Genomic DNA, 14,531 nt, shown 5'->3' with positions numbered 1-14,531 from the left:
GATTACTATTTTGTAACAAATATAATCCACCTCCACCGCACATACACCAGATAGCAGAAGCTATCCGGCTAGCTCGTTAGCACGTCGTCGTCACTCGTTCCTTGTTGCCTGGCAGGCAGGTCAGGTCAGTTTGGTTCCGCAGGGTCACAGCGCCGGCACGTTCAAACAAGTTCCCGTCGTTCCGCAATATTTCTAGGAAAGCAAGGCGAGCATATATTATTTTAGACTCGGTAGCTTGGCGTTGTTGCATATGGTAGGTAAAAGAAAAAACTGACAACTAAATTGGATGAAAAGCGCTATCGAAGTTTGATACATTGACGTTGCGTTCGAGAATGTGTACTTTTTTTTACATTTTTTTTTAAACATCGTAGTATTACATTATGCGTCCTCTAATTCAATACAAATTCTACACAGTTGATCTGATATTAAATTAATGAGTTTTAAATGCCAAACAACTGAATGGAGGTCCTCATTTTGCTTGCTCGAACAGGGGAACGGCGCACTTTAGTGCTGCGCTTGTGCGGAAGAGTAAAACGCTGGACAACAAACTTCGACATCTGCAGGTAAATAGAACCTAACGTCAGACTTTTACGTTATATTTGCGGCGACTTTTTGGCTGCTCGCGTGTAAAATACACAGACTGCAACACCAGCTATATTCAGCAGCCGAATGGAAATCGTCTATCTTTCTGCACACTTGTTAAAGTGTATAGTTTGAACAAATTGTAAAATGGCTAGCTAGTCGGCTAGCTGTAGCGAGACATTATTGTACGTTTTTGTTTGTGTTTAGTGACATCATAGACGGTGCACAGATGACACGTGCAGTAACTTATATATTTGTATATAATTAAGTCGGTGTTTTGGAGCCGCTGAATTTGCTAAATGAGTTTTGCTAATGTATGCGGCTAGCTAGAAACAGTCGTAAACAATTCAGCTTTCGCTGAGTTCGGCAGTATAACAAAGAGATTCAGCCTGCGGTATAATCATGTGTTTAAAACGCAGCATCTACTTCCTTTTTTTCAATCAGGGAACCTTCCGAGGTTCGTTTATTGGGTTTTAGTTTCACACGTACAGCATTATGGAGGAGGAAGAGGCCCCTGGAGATGGAGAGACCTCCTTTACTGCAGAGAGCTATGCCGCTGAGGCAATGGCTGCGGACATGGATCCCTGGATTGTTTTCGACTCCAGAAGAACTCCCCGATCCGAGTTTGATGGTTGGCTGGAGAGCAACAGGCCATCGCAAGTGCACCGATTTGGTGATGAAGAAGGTGGCCTCAGCCCTGTGGGGTGGATCGCCGTGTTGGGCCCAAACCACTGTCCCAGCGGTGGAGATGTTGTAGGTCTCCAGGAAAGTTGGGAGAAACTTTTAGCCAGCTGCCGACCTGTCACCTTCCAGACAGTGAAAGAGCTGGCCTTGAACCACGGGGTGCTCACAGGCAAATGGCTGATGCACTTGGACTCGGGTTTCAAGTTGGACCACGCATGGGAGTGTGTGGCCAGAGCTGCTCTAGAGGGAAAAATCTCCCTTGTTAAAGTAAGTCCCTTTGATCCCAAGGGAGAAGCCAAGCAAGTCATATGTGCCTATAACCAGAACTTCACTGATGAGAATGAGGTTATAAAGCTGGACTCCATCATCCGTGCCACAGGGGTGAAATGCCCCCTATCATACAAGCCAGATGCTTACACAAACCTCGGTATCTACCGAAACAATCGCTGGAAGCTGTGCCCCACCATTTATGAGAGCAAATTCGACCTGGAGTGCGTGCCCAGGCGTTCCCACATTATCAACAAAGTCACCAATCTTGAAGTAACATAAACCTGTCCTGATAAGAGGGACTGTTTTATGAGGAGGCCTTTCTGTGCTCTCATTAGTTGGGGCTGTGCAGCAATGATGTAAAACACACAAAAGAAAGAATCTCATTTAAACTGCGTATTTTGATGCTGTCATAGTTTCAGATTTAAATAAGTGACCTGAAACACTCAGTTTTTTGCATTGTATTGATTATATTGTATCATTTTTTTTAATAAAGGTGAGTTCAGTAGATTTTGCTTCCAATCTTACACTAACAGGAAAGCTGAAATCCTTGATTTGCATGTTCGTTTCCAGGATGTAAATTGCCTAGAGGGACGGAACTCTGAAGTACACACATGGCTTTTCTGTTTAGCTTTATTTTTTGTTTTGTACTGAGCCACGATTACAGCCTTGCCAAATAAAATGGGGTTTTGAAGACTGTCTTTACACGTTTTGGGTTTTTATTGCCAAAAAAAAAGTGTTTTTGACAGATAATTCATTCCAACCAAAGACAAATTGGCACAATTAACCTTTATATATCTGCTCAAATTATATGTTAAAGAAAGGAGGGGTGGTACAAGTGCACCTCCAGCTGTTTTACTACAAGATGACAGTGAGGTCTGACACTGTTGAGTTTAACTGCATCCATTATAAAGTAACAACAAAAACTGATCAGATAGCAGAGAGTTCTATTGACAGATTAAAAAGACAAATGCTCTGTAAGCCCGTACTCATTAACTTTGCATGTTTGAATGTTATTTACACATAGACCTTCATTTGGTTCTTGGCGCATTCAGACAGTAACTGCCGACCTTCAGAGAACATTAAAAACACCGGTGATATAAAGGGATACTTGACGCCTACATCGGTGTACTAGCATAGGCTTTCTTCTGGATCTGATTACATTCTTGGTAATGCCAGCCCGCTTACAGTAAAAAAAAAAAAAAAAAAAAGCAGATTGAATTTGAACTGTTCTGTAACAACAGCTACAATTGTTCAAATGACAGTACGTATAAACATGTTGCGTCAAAAAAAACCCCAAACATTAAAAAAAAACGACATTGTAGAAGCATCTCGTTGGATAAGTCTTTCCAGACATCTGGTGGATGTTCTTCCGCCATGACAGATGCTAAATGTGGGTTTAATGAGCAGGATTAAATCGAATTATGCTTAGCTTCTTTTGTTTTCTTATTTGAGTATGTTTTTCTGTATTCAGAGGTTTTGCTACGTTTTGTCTCCTCCAGCTCTTCGTGTCCATTCTCCTTTATTTTTATTTTTTATTTATTTTTGTCTGTATCAATAAAAAGGAGCTTTAGTCCCGAAAGTTAAAGGGGAAGATACCAGGGTTCTTTATCACAACGACAACCTTTAAGTTTGGTGTCCTGACACAAACCCAGGTTGGTTCCCACTGTTAAAGATGGAAATGAGACGCTCCTCATCAGTCGATATCAGTTCATCAAAGTCATCGGTCACTGGGAAGCGGTGGCTGTTGCTGCTGGTGGCGAATTCGCTCATATCTTCGCTCTGGAGCAGGCTGACGATGCTGGTGGGATAATTCATCCAGGTGCTCCCTGGGTTACTGGCGGGGTCGGATGTGTTCTGCGATGCTGAGCTGTTTTGTACAGGAGTAGTGGAGCTGGAAAAGGGGGCTTGTTGGCACGGTGGCAACATCGAGGCACCACTTCCACCCTCGCTCATGAGCCGGGAGTTGAGAAGGTCCTCAAAGTCATCCATGTTCAGGCTGTCCAGGGTGCCTGGCACCTGGGCTTCGGAGAAGCTGGGGAACTCTGGGATGTCTTCATCTGGGATCGGTGTATCCACCTGATACTGAGGGCCCTGCAGGGAGAAGGAGCTGCTGGTCTGTGAGGAGCCTGTGCTTCCCGGAGCAGCTGCTGACTCTTGGGTCATGACCGAGGAAATGTTGGGGAAGAATTCGTGAATATCTGCCAGGTTGACGGTCGAGTAGTCCTGGTTGGTGGTGGTGGTGGTGGTGGTAGAGGAGGAGGGGGCCGGTGTCGTCATCGTAAAGGTGGGCACCGGGTTGGCTTTGGGCTGGGGTCCCAGCTTCAGACTCTCCATGATCTTCCATGTTTGGTTTGTAGTTGCTGTAGAGATGGAAGAGGGCGCCTCTTGCTTTGGCTGGACTGAGAAGAGCTGGCCTGGCTGACCGTATGAGAAGGAGGACTGAGGTTTTGATCCTCTGGCAGCAGGGGGCGTCTCAGTCGCTGGAAACACAAACGATATTTCAGTGTCTGAATGTCTTTCCAGTGTAACATGTCTCTTTAGTCTGTTAAAAGCTGTTGGTTTTTTTTTGTTTAAACAAGAAAAATGGGGGAAAAAAAGCAAATACCAGCTTTGCAGTAAGATTAAATTAGTAATGGGCTATTTTTATTGTTTTGCTCCAAAAAAATGACAAAAGAGACGGACTCACCTGCCGGCATGTTCATCGGCTGAGGCTTCGCTGGGAATGTTCTCTTCGCGAAGTTCATTTGCCGTCTGTCTTGTTGAGTGGACACTGAAAATTCAGCAAAGTTACCGTCATAATACGGCGAGAGGTAGAGAAAAACAACAAGAAAATAATAATTTTTAGTCCACATACCACCAGAGAGCATGGGCCCCAGCTTCAAGCTCTGGAAGATGTTTTCTGTGCGCTTTCTCTTGTCATTCAGCCGGTATTCATCTGCAAGGAAAATTTTCAAAAAATGCCATTAGGTTTGTGGAGCTGAAGTACTTATTCAACATATTAGTGAAAAATGTTAAATACGGTCGAGATGAAAAGAATAAGCGAGGCAGCGCCTCTTACCTGGATCAGTAGGTAAGTAATGGAAGTCCACTGGCTCGCTGACCTCGCGATCGGAGGGCCGCCGGAGCTGCATCTTGACCTTAACAGGCTCGCTGAGGTTAGTGTCGCGGTAGGGCGGAGTACGAAACACAATGGCCACCTGCCTGTGGACGTCAGCCTGGGAGAAAGTGCCCTTCCCCTCCCAGGAGTCCTGGAAGAAACGCACCTCGATGTCCTCTGCAGGGGGAATGAGAAAATGGGAAGTGTAAGCAACTACTTAAGCTGAGAACAGCCTCCCCTCTTAAAAGACAACCACCAGGCACCGGCCACACAGAGGGTATCTTCTCTCCAATTTTGATTTAAAAGCAGCTTTGAGTTTAGCAACAACTCGCGAGCAACACAAAAACTTTTTCTGATGCCTCTTCACACACAATTTCCCGTAACAGTGAGGGTGGCCTCATGTGTAGCAACAGCACAACAGCAAGCCATCTGAACCCAGAGCTTTTCAAATGCACTTTTGAGGAACTTTGCCATATTAGCTAGTTGCTAACTTTGTCCGTTTTGTTTTCACAAAAGAAACAGCTGCCTGTTGTGGCTGGAAATGATGTCATTCACTGCAGTTTTTAGTCAGGAAAACCAAAATAATTGGCCTAAAGACCCTAATGCACTTCCTTTGGGACAGTTGATCACTCACCAAATTTGAATGTTTTCATTTTTAATCTTTTGGTTAAGTAAAAACAGTGTTTTCACCAACCAACTTCGTTGTTTTTACAAGTGATTAATACACTAAAAGAAAAAGTTGAAAAGAGGTGAAGAGAGACACAGAAAGTAGCGTTCTGGAAGATTCCCCAATCAGCGGGTTCATTGGTGACAGGTTAGGGTGTCAGGGTTGGGTATAAAAGGAGCACCCAGCAAAGGTTTCCAAGCAAGAGTGGATTGTGGCTCACAGCTTTGTGCCAAACGCGTTCGGAGAATCCTCGATCAGTTAAAAGTGTAGTTTTCAATGCAAAAATACAAAGAACTTTGGTCTTTTAGCATCGTTGTTGAACTGTAACTGTAAAATATTGTGAAAAGATTCAGGGAGTCCCTGGAAATCAGTGAAGTACACATTTTATGTTGTTTTAAGGAAAAACGTTTTCTGCACGACTTCCACTAGTCTGTTTGTGCTTGACTGTCCTCTCTGCAGTCCAGATCATATTCGATAGAAACTGCGCGGCGCATCACGAAGAGGAGGAGCGCACAACAGCAACCACGAACTGTCAAGAAGCTGAAATTTGAACAATTAGTCTCGAAACTTGAACAATTAGATTCCAAAGTCTCCAAATTGGCTTCCAAAGTTGTTGAAAAGCGTCATCAAAACGAAGGCTGACGTATCATAATGGGGAACGTGCCTCTATCCCAACTTTTTCTTATTATTTTTTTCTTTAAGTGCGCTGCCAGCGTCCAATTCTTCCTGAATTGAATAGAGCTGGTCAGTGTGGACACTGAAAATCATTTAGTTTGGCTTAAATAAAGGTTAAAACGAGCAAATTACAGAAATGAGAACTGGTAACTTGATATGTAACAGCGAGCCCACGTTTCTAAGCTCATTAGAAGACGGCTTTTAAACTGTAAAATGTACATGATCCAACAGCTTATACCAGATAAAGCAACAGTATCGAGTTGGTTCGTCTTGAAGCATCAGTATTTCCTGCTGGCATGGCTCTGTGCATTGCATTATGAGAAAGCATGCGGTCCTGGTCACGTTTGTCACGTCTGTGTTAAGTCGTCTCCTTTTTTGCACTTATTTCAGTTTCAATGTCTTAATTTCGAAGGAGGAAACTGGATTTTGAAAGTGTTGTCATAAATGGCGTCATCGCCTCTTGCGAAAGAAACAAAGCCCTGAAACAGCGAGTCTGAATGAGCCTCGGTCATTGCCTAGTGCACTTCACTTCATTTACATGAGTCAAGCTTTCTATTTGAAGCTCTCTTACTCAAAAAGAGCTAGCACACACTGATCTCTTGTGGGTGGGAGCGGTTTTCACCTTTTTTGGGCTCTGGACTCACATCTGCTTTGTCACATCTGAGTTCTATTTATGGGCCGTTTGACATGAAAGTGCAAGTTGAGCTGTGAGGTCTCCTCATGTGTTGTATTCTACCTTTTTGCACTTTGTCACACAGCAGAAAGATTTCATCCCCTCCTTTACAGCTTCCAGAGTTGCGGTTGATTCTGCAGATCTTTAACTCGGCCGTGTTTGGGGCCCCTGCGGGACAGGAAAAAGAGTTTAGAGACAAACGAAGACAAGGAAAAGGCTGCAAGCTCACATTCCACAAATGCTACAATTGAAATAATCGCCATAGAGCCTTAATAGGGAATACGGACACAGTTAAAGGGGATGTGGTTATGATGAAGACTGATTCTTCTTCAAAACCTTCAGGCTGACACGAAAACTTAAGCAAAGAGGAACAAAGAGAGTTTGGGGGAGGGAGAGGAAGGTTGCTGGATATGTAACGTTTATATGTGCCTACTAAAATGCATTTTAGCAGGCGTCGAGCTCAGTGTTTGCAGCTAAGCTTCGACTCGGCAGCGGCTGCCGCTCTGAGAGCATGCTGGTGGTTGTGTGGTGAAGGGGATGCTACAGACAACCGTAGAGCTGGCAGCGTGTTACCAGTTTGTAGTCATAATTGAGCGCCACAAGCTTGACTCATGAAATAATGGAGTGACATCACAAATGACTTCCCAGTGGCGGTAACTGTAATCTAATCTAATTAGTTACTTTTAAAAAGTAACTTTAACTCAACCATAGCAGCGACTGCAACTCTGAAGTCGTTCGGGCTCCCTTGAGGTGTTTTTTTTCTGCCTTTTCACAAACCGAGGTGCACATCCAGGCAGGGGGGATCACGAGGTGTCAAACAGCTCTCATCGCTTAGATTACTAACTTGACTAATCGCATAAATGATCTCTCTTCGCTCCCAGGGAGCGCACGGAAGAGTCATCACAATATGCTCAGCTGGAAAGAATTCCTGAAGACCACTGCCCATTTTCTCCTCTCTTTCCTCTTCCCAGCGGGTTTGTTGGCACGTCTGTTACATGAACATGAACAATGTAGCCCCCACCTCCACCAGCTGACTACACTTAGCCTTCCAATCTACCTGTTAAGTATATTTAGATGTTGAAACTGCCCTTTCCCAAAGGCTATAAAAAAGATCCAATGAAAGCACACGAAAGCAGCCACTGTAAGTTTTTTTAAAGTATCGCTGTCAGGTAATGAGCTTCAATGTGTTTGTTTCGTAACTCACTGTTGTCATAGATGGGCTGTGACACCACAGGCTCAAGAGGAAACAGCTCCCCCGTGGGCAGAGTAATGGAGGCCTGGAAGCAAAGCCGCACTGAATTCAGGTCAAACTCCTCCTCCCACACCTTGGGTTCGGGAACTGTGGTCAAAACAGAGAAAGGAAAAGGGTGGAGAGTGCAATCACATACTGCATCCTGTCAAGCACTGGTTAGACCATTTGAGAGTCAATGTTTCAGCTTTGTTGAGTGAGAGAAAAGTCATTTTCAATTTTTTACAAATCTTATAGCCTGCAGATGAAATCACACCAAAGAGAAATGGTTTGGCAAAACAACTAAAACTGGCTGTGTTTTTCATCACGTATCTCAAATGCCTCTTTCTTCCTCTTATCGGGCCGACATGCTTCAGAGAACAGTCTGACAACTGAGCCGAAGCCTCAAAGCATGAAACTTTACACAAGTGAAAGATTGAACAGAGAAAGGGCTCCGACACAGAAAGATCGTTTGTGTGGGGACAGCCCGCTCTCACCGAGACCACTTACTGTTAAAGGGGTTATTATTGGTCTGCAGTCTACAAGTGATGGCCTCATTCACATCCTTCTTCTTCACACATTGTATGCCCAGGTTCTGGAAACTGAAAGCAAATACAATCGAAGTCAGAAACCAGAGCCTGCAGTTCACACACGATCAAAGCTGCTATATATAGACTTAGAATGAATAGCCGAGGACGAACGCTCACTTTACAGCTTTACTTTGGACGCCTCTGCTCCCATTTAAAAATATTAAAGCAACGTCACTTCGGGTTGCTGACCGCGTCCGCAGTGAGGGGTCAGTCTCGGAGGGTAAGTGGGAAAATACTTTGTGCACTATAATTAGATAAAGCCATTTAGGAAATTCAGTCAAGACTCTATTTCCCACAATAACGCCGCTAAATGAATAAAACCGAACAACCTAAATCCTTTTATCGCTAACAAGTCGCCGTGTGTTGTCATCGAAATAGAACTTTTTCAATGTGAAAAACAGATGACTAATACACCCTCTGGATTTACTCACCATGTGTCACTGCAATGTCAGTTGTCTGCAGTACATGCTGTTTGTTTGGATTTCATCATTAGTGATAAAGAAAGACAAACATGGTTCCCTCCAGCCTGGAAGACAGCTTCTATTATGTAATTTTAAGTTGAGTTATTACATAATTCAGTCTATCGTCCAATCCAGACCACCCCCCTCGTCTTTAGTTTATCATTTTATGGCTCAACTGAAGCTTCCTGCTTTGGCCAGGACGCTCCCGAAAAAGAGACTTTTTAATCAGACGGTGGGATGTTCAGCGAGTTGTCGGGTATGCAGTTAATGTTTTGCTCATTTGAACACACGCAAAGAAGGAGGAGGAGGAGGACACTCGCTCAGCCCGAGGCTAAAGTGCTGAAATTATCTCCAAAAACGTTCCCTAACTGAATGATTTTACTGCACGCACCACAATAAACCTGGTTTCAAAGTCATGCTTAAAGATGGCGACTGCTCAACACCAATCCCACCAAGTCTTAGGCGACGGCACACGGGTCGTCTCTGTCCTGCTGCGGTCGCAGAGGTAAAGGAGCAGTCCTTCTAGGTTTCTAAGAGCTGCTCCAGAGCTGCGACTAAAGATATAGTCACAGTTCTTTCCCAACCCCAGGAGTCCTAAAATCTAACGGCATATAACAGTTTTGTGTGTGTGTGTGTGTGTGTGTGTGTACGTAAAAAAAAACCCACCTGTGTATCCGTCTCTCCTGCAGGTCGGCCTCATAATAGCCATGTTTGCAGTCTTTCCCGACCAGTTCATGCGGGTGAGGCTTGTACGGCACGTTCTTCGTCACCAAGGAGATGCGAACTCGCAGGGGGCCGCTGTAGTTGTTCACCTGTCGGAGGAACACGAGGCATTTTTTTTCTGTTAAGGATGCGCAGGTTTAAAAGGCTCTGTGCCTCAGGCCATATGTCCGGAGTCCAACTCCCAAAAACTTCCCCTTTCTGTGCTGCCCCTTAGGACTGAATACCTCAGTCACTGAGAAGTTCAGACATGCAGGGGATTTCTTCTTTGCACTCCCAGCTCACAGTAGAAATATCCAGCCTCATATTTTTTTCTTCTTTTGATCTCCACCCACAATTTCAAGTTCTTATCATGCTGCATTTGCTGAAACCCAGATGTGGGAGGTGGAAACTTGAGCTTCTCATCAGCAGTTACAGAGTTTGCTGTATTAAGAGAAAAAAATGAGATAATAACTAAGCCTAACCCTACCAGGTCTTTGTCTAACGTTTTATATCCTAAACAGGATATCTGACTGACAACTGCCGTTGGTTATTCTTGTTTTTTCTCCACTCAGAAGCTGGAAAATCCGCATCAGCGGCTCCTCCGTGACTAAAATCAACCTGTTCAATTCGGTGAGACGCAGCCCACATAAGCAACGAATAAAAGTTCATTTGAATCTGATCAACTGATTGTCTTTTCACCAGCCATGCACACAAGTGTTCACAATGCTCACGCGTACAAGTTACTCTGATATCTCGCATACAATAAGCCGTGCTGTGCTTCAGCAGACGGAACAGGTGTCGGCCAGTATTATACGGCCTATTTCAACTGGTCATAATTAAATGAATAAATGTTGTCTTTTATCATTAATATTATTATTTGCTTTAGAAAGGTTCCTATCAACACCTCTACAGTTGATCAAACAAAACTGGGCAGAGCTATGCGTTGCTTTTAGTCACGTTTTATATCTGTGCTCTTGGCCTATTTTGGATGGCTTTATCTTACATTCGCACCACTGATTCCTGCCCTCTTTTTTTTCCGTCTTTTGTAGCTGTTCTTACGCACAGACATATTTTCCAGAAATGTTTCGGAGAGGTTGTGTGCGAGAATGCCAGCGCCTGCGACATTCCTTCCTGACTTCCTGGGGAGATGTTCCCTTCCCCTCGAACATAATCTCCAGCCGATCGCCAAGCGGAGCAGTGCGCGAGCGTAGCAGTTAATCTTCCAGAGTCGACTTTCTGTGTCCAAGTCTGCATGTTGATTAGAGCTGCTGCATCATATTCTTTTCTGCCCAACTCTATGTTGCAATACAATATCATCGATGCATTCAAAAAGTGACATCAACACAAAAGCGATAATCAAGGAGCCTCACCCACCATTCTAAAAGCGCTGGAAGCAAATTTTTGCGGCATTAGTCTTTTTTGTTTTTCACGTTACGTGGATACAAGTTTCCAAAAACTGTCAGCAGTGTGCTCTTTTTGTCCTCCTACATTCATCGTGCACTTGGCTTTTGTCGTCCTGTGCAGTCACACGGCACAAATAAAACAAGAAGAAGAAGGAAAAAATAAATAAAAAATCAAGTGTGGCATTTGCGGGTTGAAATTTTCCAACTTTGAAATGCCACGATGAGCAACTTTTCGTGACCCACAACCGTGGTCGGGTAGTTTACGACATTTTCTATGCACTCGAGCTCCAACCTAAGTGGATTAGAGGTTTCGCGTTAACTTCACGAAATGCATCAAAGCTTGGAAACATGCAATAAAAGCAGCATTCGACTAACCTTGATGGCTGGGTAGGTTTTAGTGGTGTCATTGCTTTTCTCTCCGGGGATGCTGCCGGCTGAACGTCCCTCACACTTGTACCTAAACCTCATGCCCCTCTGCTTCGGCTGCTCGATGATCTCTATGTATGGAGTTGCTGGCTGGACTAATGGACAGAAGAGAAAAAGTGAGACTTCTGGGATCTTGACACAATGTAACTGTGGCTTTTTTCTTTTTCTTTGGAAAAAAAAGGAAATAAATCACAGGGTCAAGAATGTCAAACACAAGCGATCAAGGTTGCACCAGACTGCAGTCGTGTTTGCACATGAGTATTACTTCTTACCTGGGTTGAGTGGGGGAAGGCCCCATCCATACACACCTGTGGTGACAGAAAAAAAGACTTGTAAGGTGTACTCTCACTGCCAACAGTTGTTTATCATCTGCGTTACATGACGCATTACACAGTGCAGATGCAGATTCTTTTTTCAAAACGGCTTCAGCACATATTTGCGGTTTAGTACGAGTTTGTCATTTGTGGTGTGGTCAGGGTGGAAATCTACCAGACTGCGCAGCGTCCAAAGAGGTCGGAGGACGCCGAGAAACAAGGGCCCCTAAGCTAAATATAAGCGCCGATCATAAACTGCCTGCCAAGCTCCAGAGAGGAAGAAGTGCAGAGAAATGCAAACAGGGACAGGCAGGGTGTAATAGCGGTATCAGATTACCCGATTTGTTGCTAGACGTCTTCAGTGGGAGAGAAAAGCGGGCAGCGATCTAGTTTCAGGTGCTTGGGAAAACAAGGAAGGTATGGCACAAGATCAGGTGGTCAAGGCTCCACCCTTCAGCTCACAAGACAGGTTGATTTCAAAGGGATGAGTAGAATGTTTTCCAGGCTGTAACATGTCTGCTTTCTAAGCCTCACATTAAAGCAGGTGAACGCCTGGTAAAATAAGACCTGTATTTGGACTTTAGATCAAACTTCCGACTTGTACTGTGAATTCAGAAAATAATTGAGATTGATGTGAATCATGACTTAATAAATGTGTAATAATGGTGCATTCTTTTTTTTTGGGGGGGGGGGGGGTAGTTTTAACTCATGATGTGAAAGTGAAAGTACACGTCTACCATGTCACAACACAGTCTTCAATAATTGGATGTACAGCCATCAAAGCCCAGCTAAATCTTCTGGGACCACTGTTAAGGTACTTTCACTTAAACTAACAACACAAAGACCTCACAGGTTAGGCATTGTTTATAGATCTTGATCAGGTATATTGCTGACATTTTGTGTGATAATCTCCTCTTTCTATCCACATTCCAGAAACAGATATATCATACATAGCAACTGTTTCAAAACTACTGTAAACGCTGATGTAAAAAGAAAATAAATCTTTCTATTTCACTTGTTTTAGCTGACAGGTAATGGCACAAATGATATGAAATATTTTCAAAAGGGCGGGTTCTAAATTATTACCAGATAAGCTGCAAGTGTCCACATAACAGTCCTGCTCATAGCCTGTTTCCTACCACAATTTGTGTTTGGCTAAAGTGTTCAATGTATATAATTTCCGTCTGTTAGAAATCAGGTGGGCGGTTGCAAGCACCCAGGGCAAAATAAAGCTGATTTTCAACTGAAACGAAACCCGCTTGCTTAAGTTAAATCCAAGCCGAATTCAAGGGAAAGCATGTAGCACCACGGGACAGTTATTTGCAACGTGATACACGAGTCGTATTTACTCGAATAGATAGAAAAACAATAAATTGTTAAACTTCTGTATGTAGTTTGGCCTTAAATCCAATGGGACTAACCCAACAGGCCTCCTGACAGAGCGACGCAGCGCGTGCCAGGTGACTTGACGACACCGAACATTTTATTAAAGCAGCGTGGTGTCAAACTATCTCTTGGATTTCGCTCGCGAATGTATTTACAAAAAAAAATAAACAAAGTCAATCTTTTTTTTTCCCCTCGGCTTTAGCTTACAGACCTGGAACAGACTCCTCCTGTTAGCGCAAAAGTCAATGATAGCGGGGCTTTCCCTATGCGCAAAACAACTCCCTGTACAATTTCATCCGTCTCGCAGCGGAGCAGACACGCCGTAGAAAATAAAACGGCTGCACTTACCGTTCATGGTTGAGTCCGAGTCCGACTCGCCGTTCTTTGGCAACACCGTATTTTCTCCGTGGTTTGTGTGTTTTAATGAGCTTTAAGTCGATGCAAGAACGGCAGTGTGAACTCCGAAAACTTCTTGACACGGTCGCTCTGTCGCCTCCTTCGCTCCACCTACATCTGGTAAAGAGCCGCTGACACATATTTGCATGCGCACAGATTTTCCGGTAAGAACAGCGAAGCTACACAGTACAATACCCGAGTATGAGAACAATGTGCCGCGACGTCTTGTTTGCTCTTTGCGCAATGAATCTCAAAAGTCAACACAGCGACTTTACTCATTGAAGCAGAGTACATGATGCAATGTTAGCGTCTCTCTCTCTCATTTTTTTGCTTACAAGCATGCGTATTGTTTTATTTGACACATTATCTCTTAGTTATGACTAGTATTGAAATAACAATGAATAGGGCCAATTTGTAGATGCATGGCTTTTTAATAAGTAAATAACTAAACGAATGATGACGCCATCATCAGGTCAATATATTACGCTTCTTTATTTTTTTTGTCTTTTCAAAAAGCAAAAAAAAAAGTCTTTTCACATCATTAGATGACAGTATCTCATACCACAATACTTTACTGCTATGTAACAACATTTACTTTGTTATACCACAGTTCTAAATGAACGTCTGCGCCTATATTTTGAAGATCAAAGAGTGCTTCCGGCGTTGCTTTAGCTTCCTAGCTTAACGTAGCAAAACCTCTTCGCCTTTCCTTCACGGTGCAACTTGCCACCACCCACACAAAACAGTGCGGAAATACCCAGATGACGCACTTTAAAGGAACCAAGTTAAGTTGTGAGTGGGAGAGGCAATAACACAACTTTCAGCTGTACTCATAGAGAAAATAGTTTAAGACTGTATCTGGAGTAGGTTGGCAGGGTTTTCCTCTCAAGCAGTATCAAGTTTGACCGCATTGGAACAGTCCTCTCAAGCTAAACTACACGTTTGCCTGCCACCGATTATATATCTGTTCTGTTTTC

The 14,531-nt window shown here is 43.7% G+C and overlaps 2 protein-coding genes across 5 annotated transcripts; one reads left to right on the top strand and one right to left on the bottom strand.

The window, feature by feature from the left end:
- The first annotated feature begins 196 nt into the window (after window positions 1-196).
- cunh11orf68 (chromosome unknown C11orf68 homolog) lies at window positions 197-2,234 on the top strand. 4 transcript variants are annotated; one of them, XM_072376837.1, is made up of 2 exons: window positions 197-253; window positions 1,027-2,234. In XM_072376837.1, the coding sequence occupies exon 2, from the start codon at window positions 1,078-1,080 to the stop codon at window positions 1,813-1,815; it is 738 nt and encodes a 245-aa protein (XP_072232938.1). In that variant the 5' UTR covers window positions 197-253; window positions 1,027-1,077; the 3' UTR covers window positions 1,816-2,234. The 4 variants fall into 4 exon arrangements, with proteins under 4 accessions (XP_072232938.1, XP_072232936.1, XP_072232939.1 ...); XM_072376835.1 differs by having other exon boundaries at window positions 203-253; window positions 1,060-2,234; XM_072376838.1 differs by lacking the exon at window positions 197-253 and adding an exon at window positions 476-563 and having other exon boundaries at window positions 1,060-2,234.
- A 38-nt stretch (window positions 2,235-2,272) lies between these two features.
- On the bottom strand, window positions 2,273-13,688 carry rela (v-rel avian reticuloendotheliosis viral oncogene homolog A). The gene is made up of 11 exons (XM_072376834.1): window positions 13,507-13,688; window positions 11,731-11,766; window positions 11,408-11,553; window positions 9,594-9,739; window positions 8,387-8,478; window positions 7,853-7,987; window positions 6,712-6,816; window positions 4,595-4,810; window positions 4,391-4,471; window positions 4,223-4,306; window positions 2,273-4,016 (listed from the first exon to the last, which is right to left on the bottom strand). The coding sequence occupies exons 1-11, from the start codon at window positions 13,511-13,513 to the stop codon at window positions 3,160-3,162; spliced, it is 1,905 nt and encodes a 634-aa protein (XP_072232935.1). The 5' UTR covers window positions 13,514-13,688; the 3' UTR covers window positions 2,273-3,159.
- Between the last annotated feature and the right edge of the window lie 843 nt (window positions 13,689-14,531).

The sequence above is a fragment of the Leuresthes tenuis genome, unplaced genomic scaffold (assembly GCF_036924035.1).
Source record: "Leuresthes tenuis unplaced genomic scaffold, fLeuTen1.0.hap1 SCAF_22, whole genome shotgun sequence".
Lineage (NCBI taxonomy): Eukaryota > Metazoa > Chordata > Actinopteri > Atheriniformes > Atherinopsidae > Leuresthes > Leuresthes tenuis.
The sequence above is the reverse complement of the archived record's forward strand: the minus strand, read 5'-3'. Positions and strand labels throughout refer to the sequence as shown.